This window comes from Actinia tenebrosa, unplaced genomic scaffold, assembly GCF_029948245.1.
Source record: "Actinia tenebrosa isolate PJP-AT-01 unplaced genomic scaffold, QUT_ActTen_1.0 PGA_scaffold0__85_contigs__length_37466705, whole genome shotgun sequence".
NCBI classification, from domain to species: domain Eukaryota; kingdom Metazoa; phylum Cnidaria; class Anthozoa; order Actiniaria; family Actiniidae; genus Actinia; species Actinia tenebrosa.
Genome location: NW_028292569.1, coordinates 17,818,472 through 17,832,860, shown reverse-complemented (window position 1 = coordinate 17,832,860; position 14,389 = coordinate 17,818,472). Strand labels below are relative to the sequence as shown.

Below are 14,389 nucleotides of genomic sequence, written 5' to 3'. Positions count from 1 at the left end.
ATATATAAGACAAAGGATTCTGACAGTGGTACGACTTCCCACTAGACCAAATTGGCAGTCATGATTTTTTCATCGCCTAGTTATATTGTTAACCCCAAGTATCATGCCAAGGTTGTACTACTTGGACAAGTTTTTTAAACCATGTGTCCAAAGTGCAGTTAAATTGTTATCACAGTGTAAAAAAACTGGTCCACATGCACAAAGATGACAAAAAAATCATAACTGCCTCAGTAAACTGCGAAGAATAGTAGTTTATGAGGCTATAATGCAGATAGCCTATTGCAGTACTGAAGTACAATTAATATTACACAAGACAAATTGATTTTCAACTTTATTTTATCTAAGATTTTGATATTATGTGTGAAAAACTATGGTACTTGTTCACCAGAGCACCACCAAAGCAAGCATATATAGCTGACAGCTGAATCTATGTTAAACTAAACCACTAGGTGATTATCAGCCAAACCAATTTCAATAAGAGACAGTGCCTATAAGATTCTACAACTTGTGGTAAAAAGCAACATTGGTCTTTAATTTTTTGCCATGCAGTCAAGAACGTGTTACAAAATGCCAACGGTCAGCTGAAAATTAAAACCATAACATACAAAAGTTTAGAATATTTTTATTACATTATTAAACATGAATGAAATATCGTTATTTACCTTCTTCTGCGACAGGCTGTGCTGGATCTACTGGTGGAGTCTAGATAAAGGAGAAAATGTTTGTCAAAAATTAAAAACAAAAACATTTATTATCTGAAGAGGCTCATTATTACTAAGAGGACACTAAGGTTTAAAAACAAAGTCAAGGACAAAAGGAGAAGGGAATAAAGATCAAAGTAATAAAAAAGATTAAGAGATCTAGAATGTAACAAGGAGAAAGAGGAAGAAAAGAAGAAAGGAAGAAAAGAAGAAAGAAATTAAGAAACATTAGGAAGGAAGGAAAAATTTAAAGAAAGAGAATAAATGAAGTTTGAACATGAAGGGAAAGAAGGGAAGGAGTGGGATGGAAATGAAGTGAAGTAAAGTGAAAAGAAACCAAAATAAAAAATAAAAAGGGGAGGTGAAGAGAATGGAGTTACAGTACATGTAGAAGAAAGGAAGCAAAGAAGGAAGAAAAAAAAACATGAAGGAGAAAAATGGGCAAGCAAAACTTACTTTATTCATGATTGCATCTGCATCTTCTTGGGCCATTTTGTATGGTGAGTCAGTCATGGTTACCGTTTTGCTGTCAATGGAAAATTAGAAGGGTTTTTTCTTGCATATATACATCATGTATTGTACATTATCCATGCTGCATGCCAACAATGAAATATAATCCCATGAAAAAACAAAACAAAAACAACAAACACACACATTAACAAACAAACGAACATATACAAACAAACAAACAATCCATCAAACAAACAAACAAAACAAAAAAAGGAAAAAAAATGTATTTAAGAACAAAAATATAAACCATATCAACCTAAGTGAATAGATGTCCTTAACTGTTTGAAGGCTTCTGTTATACTTACCATGCTAGTCCACCCTTGTTTCCAGTCTTTTCCATTATAAGCTGCTTCCAGTAATCATGCGTCTCATTGATAATCTTCATGGCAAATTGCTGCAAAATAGCAAAAATATGAAGCTAGACTCTCATAGAGTGATTTTATTTGGACCCCGTCAAACACAAAGTTGTATAATTAGCTAGTTTTCCGCTTTTTGATTGGCTCCACTACCCAAACTTGGAATGTGTTGTAATTTTTATTCTACAATTTGATTGCTCTTTGCTGTCTAAGTGGCCCAGGTTACAGTAGTTGCACTGTAAGATACCTTGCAAGCACTTCCTCTGGAAAAGGAAACCCATCTACAGCTATGATAAAACATTTTGAACAAACCTTGTCCTTTGCTTCACCATCAAATGCAAAAGTATTCTCTGGTTTGCCTGTGGGGACTTTGTATATCTTGAACCAATCTACTGTCGCCTGCATGAAAACAAACAGCAGTTAAAATATCACATGCAATATTGTATAGTGAGGTTTTGGTCATAGGGCATACAATGTACCATCTACCTGCAAATATACACATCTGTACGCTTTCTCAGATTCGCAGCTTCAGTTAACCATTTTGGGGTCCCCTCCCCTAATTGATACTACAACAATGGTTACATGGATACATACACCTCTTGCACAGGCTTCCAACTTAATTGGTGCTGCGAGGTTCATTGCCTAATTTAACAATTTATATTAGTGCCTCAGCTTTCTCATGACACAATACAGTAAAATCAAGGATAAATCACTTTTTTTTAAGTGTCTAGTTGTTCTAGCGCTTTCGCACTAATTGGGGACACTTTTCACTCACACGCACTACCACTACACCTAACGTTCTATGCACACAACGCTCGACTCACATGTTGATTTTTACGGAGGGAGGAAACCAGAGAACCCAGAGAAAACCCTCGTAGCATAGGAGAGAACAACACATCAAACAAACCCAATTCACATGTGGCGGCCGCAGGGCTTGAAGCAGCGACCCAACCCGTTGGACTCACAGCGGTGAAAGATGATGCGTTAGCCGTGAACTCCACCCAGGCTACCCATAAAGAATAAAAAGGGGGGTTCAACATGAAAGGTTTGGTCCAAATAAAACATTTTGAACCAGTTGTCTATTTTCTAAATAAACGGTTTGTAGTATTCATTTAACAGGTTCAGCTTCAGTATCAAGGTTGTATATATGTACATGTGGTGGATGACCACCTGAACCCCCACCCCCACCCCCTAGATCTAACCCCTGTAATATTACAAGCTAACCTTAAGTAAGCCTGGCATGTGTTTTTCAACATCTCCAATATCTGAAAAACATAAAAATAAATCTTTTTGAGGGCAATTCAAGTCATAATGCAAACACGAATCCTTTTTTTCTGGCTGAGGACCCAAGTTTTTAATTTATTATTATTTTATAGTTTTTGTAAAAATCTTATTTAATTAACTAGATGACCTGAATCACTTCTTAATTATTTTTAAATTAAGTTTTCAGAAAAAGAAAGTATTTCTATCTGTCAGGACCTAAATTTTATTAATTTTATTTATTACACTGACAATAATTTTGTCAAAATATTTATTTGATTAACTAGAGTTCTGATTTAAATCACTCTAGTTTGCTTACTGGCTTCCCAGGTTAATTTTGACAGCTATCTGACATCTGTCTGAAAGAAAAGATCGCAACTATAAAGAGCATAATGAGGCATATATTCTATAGTATTAAGCAATATTACTATTACCATTCATGTCTTTGGCCTTTGGGTCATTAACATCAATGACAATTACTTTCCAGTCAGTTTCTCCTTCATCAATCATGGCAAGGATTCCAAGGACTTTGACTTGTTTGATGTCACCTCGTTTGGCTGCCTGCATGATATAAGGAACAAGTGTTTTAAACTGTTTAATAAATGAGGAGTGTTTATCAGACCGTATGAAACACAAGGCGCAGCCGAGTCGTTTTAAACCCAATAAAACATGATAGCTGCGAGTTTATAAAACAGCTTTTACACTCCTGATGTACGATCTCATATTAATATACTGAATACTTTACAAAATGAACCAAGTTTGATAGAGAAAATCCAAGTTAAAGTTTATGCAAATGAAGACGGATCTATATCAGATATAAAACCTCCTTCATGGTCATGATTTCTATTGTAATTCCTTCATGAATTATTAATGAGTTTTTGAAAATATCAGGCAAACATGTCTTGATTTATCATAGACCCCAGCGCCTTTAGCATATTGGGTGTATATTTTCCCATTTCAGACCACATGCAATCTTTTGAGTTGCAGAGAAAGAATAATTCTGATAAAGGCTATCGCTGGTTATATAGCTGAAACGTCATGTTTTTTAAAACTTCTATGCGTTTTATCCGTAATCCCGAAAGCCTCAAAGATACTATTGTTAAAAAAAAATAACAGCTAGGGTAATTAAAAGAGGTCTATCATATATCCAAGAACTCAATAGACCTTTCCTGAATTCGCTTGACTGACCATGAAACAATGGTTTGAAGTCAAGACTGAACTTGATTCTTTTATTCATCAAGTCCAACCTTGAATTGCAACCATCAGTTCATCATATTTGTCAAGTGGGAAAGCTCTATTGTTGTTTGAAAAGTCTCACAAATTATTCCATCACAATAACTACCAATGTTCCAATGTCGCAGACATCTATTGGATCATTATCTCCAAGACAACCTGTGTCTTCATCTTTGTGGCTAGGGTCTTCCCACGTCTGTTGGAAAACAAAAAACTCTGATCAGAAAATATGAATTAACCATTTATTTGAATTTATTTCCTGAAAATTATTTTGCTAGAAAAGCCCAAAACTGCATTGGTTGAAGAAAATAATTAATGGCCTATCCTCCGATATACGGCAGTGGCAGATCGAGGGGTGGTTCAATGGGTTCCATGGAACCCCCCCCCCCCCCTTTATTTGAAGCCGATCATACCAGCTTTTTCTGTGTGGCTGCCATTTTGGAATCCCCCTTATTAAAATCCAGGATCTGCCAATGCACATACAGGGCTTACGATAATGGCCAGAAATTGGATAATGAATTGGAACTTGTCCAGCCAAATCTTTGCATTTCGGCCATTTTGACCTGTAACGTTTAGCCACAAACAACGTATGACTGAGCTAACATTAATTTGACCTGTGATCATGACTGGCAACTTACTGGCCATTATCTGATATCAATATTATATTGACTAAAATGATGTACAGAATGTACAAAGAAGATTCAAACCTGAGGAAAGGCTCCATAGTTCCAGATGTAGCCATGATATGGAAAGCAGTGATTAACGTATCTCAGTTTTCCTTTCTTAACATCCTGCTTGATGGGATTCAGTGCTTCTTTTGTGTTGATCTACAAACAAATGAAACTAATAATTATATAACTAACTCTATAACTACCACCAAATTATTAAATAATTATCTATTTTGTATAACAAATTACAAGAAGAGATAACTAGCTAAAAACTAATGTGAGCTGCGTCGGTGTTTCTAATGAAACAGTAATGATAAAATGGTAAATTATATGCCGTGAAAAGATGACTGACGTTTCTGACATTAGTCCTTTGTCGGAGTAAAAGATTACAGTAAAGTAGAACTCATGAAGATGTACTGCAATTAAAATAGTGCTGAATCCAGGAAATTTAACTTGATGTAAAGTGATATTGCTTCCAGTGATTGATTAATAAGACCTAAATGTGAATTTCACACCGTATGTGAAGTTATGCATACAGTTATATGAAATCTACTCCAATCTACTAGATGGCATGGCGGAGGCTATAGGCTGGGGGGCCTTGATCCCCCTTCTTCCACTCCACTTTTAATGAGAATTACAATTTATTTTTTATTAGTTTGGATTCCATTATAAAAGAAAAACAATGATTGGCTCTTGAGCTCTCTCACTTTAAGAAAAGTGCTCCTTCACCCCCCTTCCCCCCCAAACACACTCACTTAAAAAAGTGCCACTCCCCCCACACAGACTCACTTAAGAAAGTGTTCTACCACTCCTCTTTTTCACGTAATTGAATTAACAATACCTCCATCTTTGCATTAGTCCATCTTGGTACCTCTACCACCATATTCAGTAGGGTTTTCTGAAACAAAATGCAGTTCAATATGTAGTGTTTAAAAAACGAGTAGGAGTGTTTTATCAGGTATGAAAGCACGAGGCGTAGCCGAGTGCTTTTATACCTGATAAAACACGATCTACGAGTTTTTTGAACTGCTTAAAACACTCATGAACAATTTATAAGATTTTGGTTCAACTGAAGCCACCATACACGTCACGAACATGGATTTTTATACTTCGATAGAGATTTGACGTCACGGGCATGCGCTACCAGATTCAATAGAAGCTCCCACACGTTGGATATTGCGTGTCAAGGCAAAGACAGGCACGTTAGTCAAAGATCTTTAGGGTTGACTATGACCTTGATGAAGCTCTATGCCTCCATCTAAACTTGGATGCATACTTCATTCCTGATGAAGTCATCCTCATAGTATTCGAGTGGTCTTTATATAAAGACACATGTGTCTTTATATAAAATCACTTGAATACTAATGAAGAGGACTTTATCGGGTATAAAGGTTCATGCACGTGACGTGTATGGTGGCTCCAATTGGACCATAAGCTTATGAATTATTAATGAGTGTTTTAAATGAATATAGAAATTCCATTAAACTTACCATACAGTCTTCTGAAAATATGGCATTTTTTATGATGCATTATAAGATAACTGTGATAAATATGGTGTTCCGATTGGATGGCAGCACATGCTCTACTACATGTGTCACTCCTATCCAAAATAAAGTTTATTGTAATATTTGTAATTTATGAAAAAAATATTATGAAAGAAAAAGAAATAAAACTTGCTTGCTGTGCTGTGTGGAAAATAAAGCACTTGATGAATATATGGCAGAACACAAAAGAAGTGTTTGAAAAGCACTCGACTATTATGTCATGCTTCTCCTAACACTTTTCTCGTTTTCAGCTGCCAACCCCCTGATCAATTGCATGACTGCACACAGTTCATGTTTTCTATTTCTTCATAGAAGCCAAAAACTGAGGTTTCAGGAAGTCAAAGGTTGCGGAACCATCAAATGCACTTCAATAATAATGATATAGTTGAAGGGATCATAAGCATAATAATATAGCACATAACTTGTACAAGCCAAAGAGATAATCTAAAAATAACATTTATGCAAATACAGGATGTTTACCTCATCATTGGCAAAGAGTGGGACGTCATGGAAAGGTGATATAGCGTGTCCATCAGAACCTAGACAAAACACCCAAGAAAATAAATGAAGCTTTGGTTACAATGGGAGTGGCAGAATGATCGAATATCACGATTAAAGATTATGCCATTTCGATTGAAGTAAGCTCGTTAAAATAATTAGGGCATTGATAGTATTTGAAAAAGTAAGACATTAAATGAGTTTCCATCAAGAATATTTTTCACGATTCTTTTCTGAAAAGAGCCTGTTGGATGGTAAATTTCAAAATGCACCAAGTTTGATCGTAGGTGTCAAGACAAGAAAGTTCCCTAAGAATCGAAAACAAAGACAAATGCCCTTCTATTACCACCAAAGTACAGTTCTTTAAGGTCTAAAGTATTGAATGCCGAACAACTTCATAAATTTTGTCCACGTATTCGCCACGAGAGAACCTTTACAAAGAATTTTTTTACTCACAAAAATATATTCTGTAGTCCAAGGTATTTGGAGCGCCACTTTCACGGAGAGAATAAGCCATAGTTGAAGCCAAGGAGGAAAGAAAACGTGGATTAAAAGTATTATTCACTGTTTTGATGAATATTCTACTTTTCCAAACAGCTCCCACCAATGCAAGACCCTTGGACCTAAGCATGTGTCCTATTAATAACCTGGCAAAAAGAACCATACGCGATCTAACGAGGATTTGTATTGGCTGAAAGAATAATAACAGCTGTTGTGATTGGTTCATCAGATAACTCAGCCGATTCCAAGAAATATGGGATCGATGTTGCTTTGCGAGATTGACGTTTGGACTTGGTTCAACTCGAGGTTTTTTCCGCATTGCTTTTTAAGGGGTAAATTAAAGAGTATTCAATAAAGGGATTACGTTAAAAAAAATCGATCGCGATTTCATTTAGAAAATGCAGATCACAGGTTGGTCGTGCCTTAATCAGTTTCTGGTCAGCGGACATTTTTTGGGAGCTATAACGTATATCAGTCCAGGAATTACGATTTATTATTTCTGGTTTTTCCCTACGCATCAAAGACGGTCACTTAAATCGTCATATCCCTTCAGCTCAATATTGTAAAAAATATGGTTTGGAAAATAATAAATCAAGAAAAGCCTCTTCAGTGTCATGGTGTTATGTTTCATGAAAACATAAGAAAACGTTTGTGCATGCGTGCATTTCAGCACGTTTTCTAAGAATTTTGAAGAGTTTGAGCACAGGTAGCCCAAGCTTGGTTTCTGTGGTGTCCTGTTATAAGGAAATGTATGGGGATTCATCAAAAATTTCAATAAAATCATTGAAATTTGAAATAAAGCCTCGAAATTTTACCCGATCATTGAGAAATAGCACGTCTTTCGCTCTGCATGGTTTTTTTAAAAATTTAGCCCGTTTTTTTTACTGGGGGGGGGGGGGGGGGTGGGAAATCTTATATTTTCTTTGTTAAATGGTTGTGTATGAGAAGACACTTGTACAACTCAAGCAAATAATTTTTATTTTTCTCACAAATATGACACATGGTTTGAAATGAGAAAACATTACGTAAATTGAGATCTATCTAATTTTCATATTTCAAACCTCTCAGATAAATTTTCAGTATTATTTTCAAGAAAAGTCTCCTTAAACTTTCTATTTTAATACCAAATAGTCTATAAATAAATTATACACTATAACTAGATCATTATTTTTGTAAGTAAGGTGCTAAGAGTAGATGTCAGCAAAAATCAAACAAAATCGAAATTTTCTGGCAACAGTCAAAAAATCGATTTCGCTTATATTCAAGTATAAGGTAGACATATAGCCAAAACAAATCGTGGTATACTTCGTTTTTAGAAATATGGCTTTATTTCCGAGAAAAACGAGGAAAACAAATTTGTGCATAATTGACCCTCTGAGAGAGCCAAAATATCATTCAACTTCGAGTGCCTCGCGTGCCTTGACAAAAATATGTATGGACTTGAGTATTGAAAAACTTTTTTTAACATTGTCTTGTCTTTAAATCTGTGAAATTTTATTATTTTCCAATAAATCTATGTTGGCGAAAAATTTTTTATTACCAAGTTACTTTGACACCTCATCAAATATAAAGAACTTTCAAAAAATATTTAAACCATGTGCTATATAAAACAAAACGTCGATATTTAGAAATTGAGAAGTTAAAACAATGTTCTAATCGTGAGTAAAGTGATTGTTTTGGGTATTTTGTTCTGCGACGAGTAATGGAGATTTAAAATTGGAGAAATTTCGAAGAAAAAGCGGCCGTTCGGTACGATCAAATAAATTTGAAATATTTCCTTAAAGAGCAAAATATTTTAAAAAAAGCAAACTACTAGCTTGAAATACTATAAAACTACATAGTTTGAAAAGATGGATTAATAAAATTAAAATTATCCACAATAAAGGAGCATTTTTCCAGAGTCAAGTGCCTTTACTAACAACAACAGCGTTGCGTTACCCAAAGTTCGTGAACGCGCGGCATTCTAAAAGAAGTGGGTGTGGCCTTTGATGCTACCGCGTCACACCTTTACATGTCACGTTCGTATTTACAAAGACGAATTCTACTGAAAATATCCTTATACGTTCTAGCTTCTTTAGAAGTAGGCTTTATTGGACCATAAAGGATATTAATATACAGTCATTATCAATCATTACGCTTTAAGAAAATAAAATATGAAAGTAAAATCCGCATATCGCTGGCTGATAAACGATTTTTAGAACAGTCACCATTAAACGTATTCGTAAAGTATAGCAATTTTCTCCAACTTTAAACCCTTATTACTCGTCGCAGATCAAAATACCCAAAACAATCACTTTACTCACGATTAGAACATTGTTTTAACTTCTCAATTTCTAAATATCGACGTTTTATTTTATATAGCACATGGTTTAAATATTTTTTGAAAGTTCTTTATATTTGATGACGTGCCAAAGTAACTTGGTAATAAAAAATTTTTCGCCAACATAAATTTATTGGAAAATAATAAAATTTAACAGATTTAAAGCCAAGACAATGTTAAAAAAAGTTTTTCAACAATCAAGTCCATACACATTTTTGCAAAGGCACGCGAGGCACTCGAAGTTGGATGATATTTTGGCTCTCTCAGAGGGTCAATTATGCATAAATTGGTTTTCCTCGTTTTTCTCGGAAATAAAGCGATATTTTGGCAAATGAAGTATACCACGGGTTATATCGCATCAAGGTCTTCCTAATGCTAAAATATGAGAAAATTCGATTTTTCGACTGTTGCCGGCGTATGTTCGATTTTTGCTGACATCCTCTCCTAAATGTTTTTCAGGTTGTTTGGGATCAATGTCTTTCCACTCTGGAAAGAGCTGAGGAAGATGTCCTAGTTTGGCTTCCAGTACTGGGATTAATTTATAAGCAACAAACTGGTTCCCTTCTCCTGATAGGTGAAGTCCATCACTGACATATCTTGACCAATTCTGTTGATAGAAATCGTGCTGAGTTATGAACTTATCAGTTTTGAAATTCGACTAATTTTTTTTCAGCTGTTCTTCATCAGAACTGTTTCCCTCCCCCCAGTCCCCACTTCCCTTGCTATCCAAGCTTGCTTTTCTCCCTCACAGCAGTTTCTTTTTCCCTTCTCCACACCACAATTCTTTCTTCCTCCCCAGCTTTCCTCTCCCACACCCCATTCCTTTCTCTATTCCCCTTTCTTTCCTATTCTTTTTCCTAACCCCTGTTTCTTAATTCCCCCACTCCTGTTCCCTCCCCCACCCCCCACCTTTCTCCACCCTCTTCTTCCCAACTTGCTCCACTCTTCTCCACTCCTTTCTGCTTTCCTCTACTCTCTCCTTCTCCACTCAACTTCTTATTTCCGCAGTCCCACATTCCCTACTCCTTCTCCCCTCCCCCTGCTTCCTATAAAGTTTTAGGGATGCTTTAGCATCACCACAATGATATTCGCTGCAGTGGTTACCACCATTGTAGACAAAACTCTAATGCTAGAACATACAACTAGTGTAGAAACCACAAAACTTTATAATTCAAAATGTTTAACTTTAATTAATAAGTGTGTACAAATATAATAGACCTCACCTCCTCCTTTGGCATATCACCATTGAGATCAATAACCTCTACACCAAGCTTTGCACAAAGGTCAGCACAAGCTTTAGCAAAGGACCTGGTTCTTGAGCTGGATAAATTCATTTCCCTACCTGTGATTTCAAACATAAGTTTTAGATCACATGCACAGGATTTTTAACAGTCTTAATTTAGTTTTACTTAAATAAAGATGAGATTAGTAGATGACAATGCAGCCGCTCTACCTGTAGAAGATAAAGTGAATATGAACTCTGACTCAAAATCATGAATCAGTAATGTGTGTTGTCAATAGAGGTTTTATACCATCACATGCCCATGCCAATAATACAGCTTGGGCTGCCTGTGGTTAGATGGCTAAACAATAAAATTCCTTTGTTTTTAGCACAGGTAGCCCAAGCTTGGTTTCTGTGGTGTCCTGTTATAAGGAAATGTATGGAGATTCATCAAAAATTTCAATAAAATCATTGAAACGTGAAATAAAGCCTCGAAATTTTACTCGATCATTGAGAAATAGCACTTCTTTCACTCTGCGTGGTTATTTTTTGAATTTAGCCCGTTTGAAGGATTTTTCCCCCCACCACTAAGAAAAAAGAGAAGGTTGGAAACTCGAGTCCCAAAAGCGAACCATCACGGGTCTTTGAAACCTCGTACGTCTTCAAATTTTCTTTCCAGTGCCAAATTTTAGTCATGACCCTTCTCTCACATCCCTATAGAACCGAGAAAGTCGCATTAGAGATTAATCTTTGCATCTTTAAGCCATGAAATTTGCCTGTATTCACATACTACCTCGCTGTTCTGACCCATACTTGGAGCTCACTGTACACCAGTTCAACGGATTTCTTTCGGCAATCGACCCGAGGTCACGCCGGAAGTCTTCGTATCGTAAATGCGGGTTGGATTTGGATATAGTCTTTCTTCGAAATCATGGTGAGTGTATTTTTTAACGGCCTAAGATACAAAAGTATTTCTTCCGGCGTGACCTCAGGTCGGTTGCCGAAAGAAATCCGTTGAACTGGTGTACAGTGAGCTCCAAGTATGGGTCAGAACAAGCGAGGTAGTATGTGAATACAGGCAAATTTCATGGCTTAAAGACGCAAAGATTAATCTCTAATGCGACTTTCTCAGTTCTATAGGGATGTGAGAGAATGGTCGTGACTAAAATTTGGCGCTGGAAAGAAAATTCGAAGACGTACGAGATTTCAAAGACCCGTGATGGTTCGCTTTTGGGACTCGAGTTTCCAACCTTCTCTAATTTCTTACTGGTGGGGGAAAAAATCTTAAAATGGGCTAAATTCAAAAAATAACCACGCAGAGCGAAAGAAGTGCTATTTCTCAATGATCGGGTAAAATTTTGAGGCCTTATTTCACGTTTCAATGATTTTATTGAAATTTTTGATGAATCCCCATACATTTCCTTATAACAGGACACCACAGAAACCAAGCTTGGGCTACCTGTGTTTTTAGGTATTGATTGTAACATGGCTTCCATTACATTACATTACACATGCAAAACCTCTATATGATCATTTGTATGAGTAACACCACAATTCAACAAACTACAGCTAAAATGCTTAAGTATATCAATTAAAATATACTTCCTTTTTCCCAACCCTTTTTAGTAGTATATCCAAGAGTGGTCCCAGGAAACCCATAGTAGAATGATGCTGAACCCCCTTTGTAAACCTGATCATGCCAGCCTTTTCTGTGCAGCAGTGATTTTGGAGCCATGCACCCTTTTTAAAATGATGGACCCATTAGCTTTGGGCTGCTATGCAGATAAGGCTATATACTCCAATACTATCCCCTTACAGTCTTCATTTTCCATGTAGACCCCTTGCAGCACTTTAGAGAACAGCTCAATCTGGGGGACAAAACAATAGCTTCCAATTCTCAGGAGATTGGAATTCTTTTGTTTTGTCTCCTAGTTCAAGCTGCTTTGGCGTCACATGCAAGGGGTCTATATCTTGTTCTGATATTCTTCAATACCTTTAATAACACATTCCTTCGCCCACATTTCTTCATTGATGGGAGGTGGTGTCATCACTACAATTCTGTCCACTGATAACCCATGATTAACAAACTTAGATATAATACTGTTCATATTACTGACATATTCATCTATGGTCAGGCTGCGTTCATCCTTGCCTTCAAGACAAGCATCATTTGAACCTAACAGTATCACTACTGCAGCAAGAGATTCCTTGGGTGTTAAGTCATGTTGTAACAAGCTTGGTAGTACGAGTTTGTTCATATAGGCAGATGTATAGCCACTGAACCCACGGTTTAGAACATCACATTTTCTACCAAAAAAAAAAAAAGGAGGCATGCACTGCTTAGCAACTATTGGAAAATGGTAAGGGACTGGTAATAAAGTAAATGGGGGGGGGGGGGGGGGGTCACTTAGGTCACACAATTTTGAACTTCTTGAAAGGGGTTAAATTGAAGCATAAATAGTATCAAAAATAATATAAAACACGAATAAAACCTAATATAATAGTGCCACTTCATGAGGTCTTACATGAAGTACTAACCAATTGGCTGTCTATAAAATTGTACATTACGAGTGGGTCATTTACACTTCCTGCATAGAAACTTTGAGGGCATGTTTTTCCCCACGGTCTGCTTTTATATTGGGCCATGAGAAAAAAGAGCTCCTTTATAATTATCCAGTTTACATTTACAATTTTATTACTAAAAGAAAGCTCATATACATACTATGACTTTTACCTTTGAAAATAATCAGCTAGCACTGCTCCCCAGCCGCCATTACTAAAAGATGACTTGATATTAAAAAAGGAAAAACAAAAGTAAGAAGAGTTTATAGTTGGTTTCTTTGGACGCTTTTTAAAATTCCGAAGTTAGTTCCCAAGTTCTCCAAGTTGGTCGCGATTGTTATTCGTACGGGAGTGCCCAAACTGATAGCGATGAAAACACTGCTAAATAATCTATTTATAATACGTAATGCCCTTATTACATTGAGCAAAGGAATTTAATTGGAATAATTTTACTTACCTGAGTAATGGAATCTCCAAAAAGAACCAGCTTTGGAAACCGCATCTCGACCGCCATCTTGGACGGGAAAACAAAATAAGACTGAAAACTAGTAAACGTTTGCTGCGCGCGACACAGGTAGCCCAAGTCAAGTTTCTGTGGTGTCATGATCAGGATAAGAAAATGTAAGGCGACGAGTTAAAAACTCCAATAAAATCGTCAAAATGAGAAATTAAGCAAATACATTTTAGCTGACCTTTGAAAAGCAGCATCTGTGTGTTTAGATTTTAGATTAAGCCTTTCCGTCCCACTTTTTTTTAATTCTTGGAATAGACAGATTATTTTTTAAGTGTCACATTTTTACTTCCTGGAGAGGGCCGACACTACGACGGCTTCATCTTCTCTTCCCGTAATTCACGTGCACTTTACTTGATGCAAATCGCCTCACCAAACATTATTCTTTTAAGCTATCCACCACTTGGAGATTTTTTCCGATTCTCTTTAATAATTCACCGATCAATTGTACAGCTTTGCTGATAATCTTCAAAGTACACATTTTTACTAGAAATAACCTTTTA

The 14,389-nt window shown here is 36.3% G+C and overlaps 2 protein-coding genes across 2 annotated transcripts; both read right to left on the bottom strand.

Annotated features, from left to right (window-relative positions):
* Positions 1-318: 318 nt before the first annotated feature.
* Positions 319-7,428, bottom strand: LOC116288228 (uncharacterized). The gene is made up of 12 exons (XM_031694995.1): positions 7,227-7,428; positions 6,753-6,811; positions 5,570-5,626; positions 4,768-4,887; positions 4,170-4,256; positions 3,262-3,388; positions 2,792-2,832; positions 1,880-1,966; positions 1,517-1,605; positions 1,158-1,227; positions 663-702; positions 319-581 (listed from the first exon to the last, which is right to left on the bottom strand). Exons 1-12 carry the CDS (start codon positions 7,399-7,401, stop codon positions 550-552), a joined length of 984 nt encoding a protein of 327 aa, XP_031550855.1. The 5' UTR covers positions 7,402-7,428; the 3' UTR covers positions 319-549.
* Positions 7,429-8,859: 1,431 nt separating this feature from the next.
* Positions 8,860-13,890, bottom strand: LOC116288231 (isoamyl acetate-hydrolyzing esterase 1 homolog). The gene is made up of 5 exons (XM_031694998.2): positions 13,833-13,890; positions 13,548-13,600; positions 12,807-13,120; positions 10,815-10,933; positions 8,860-10,198 (listed from the first exon to the last, which is right to left on the bottom strand). The coding sequence occupies exons 1-5, from the start codon at positions 13,887-13,889 to the stop codon at positions 9,950-9,952; spliced, it is 792 nt and encodes a 263-aa protein (XP_031550858.1). The 5' UTR covers position 13,890; the 3' UTR covers positions 8,860-9,949.
* Between the last annotated feature and the right edge of the window lie 499 nt (positions 13,891-14,389).

What these genes read in the sequence shown, in the direction of transcription:
- LOC116288228 (XM_031694995.1), bottom strand. Translation starts at nt 7,401, where the DNA reads ATGCTTAGGTCCAAGGGTCTTGCATTGGTGGGAGCTGTTTGGAAAAGT. An exon ending in CACTCTTTGCCAATGATGAG is followed by an intron (nt 5,627 to 6,752) that starts GTAAACATCCTG and finishes ATTTTGTTTCAG; the next exon opens with AAAACCCTACTGAATATGGT. An exon ending in ACAGCCTGTCGCAGAAGAAG is followed by an intron (nt 582 to 662) that starts GTAAATAACGAT and finishes TTTAATTTTCAG; the next exon opens with CTGACCGTTGGCATTTTGTA.
- LOC116288231 (XM_031694998.2), bottom strand. Translation starts at nt 13,889, where the DNA reads ATGGCGGTCGAGATGCGGTTTCCAAAGCTGGTTCTTTTTGGAGATTCC. An exon ending in CTAGCTGATTATTTTCAAAG is followed by an intron (nt 13,121 to 13,547) that starts GTAAAAGTCATA and finishes TTTTTTTGGTAG; the next exon opens with AAAATGTGATGTTCTAAACC. An exon ending in GTGATATGCCAAAGGAGGAG is followed by an intron (nt 10,199 to 10,814) that starts GTGAGGTCTATT and finishes TTCTATCAACAG; the next exon opens with AATTGGTCAAGATATGTCAG.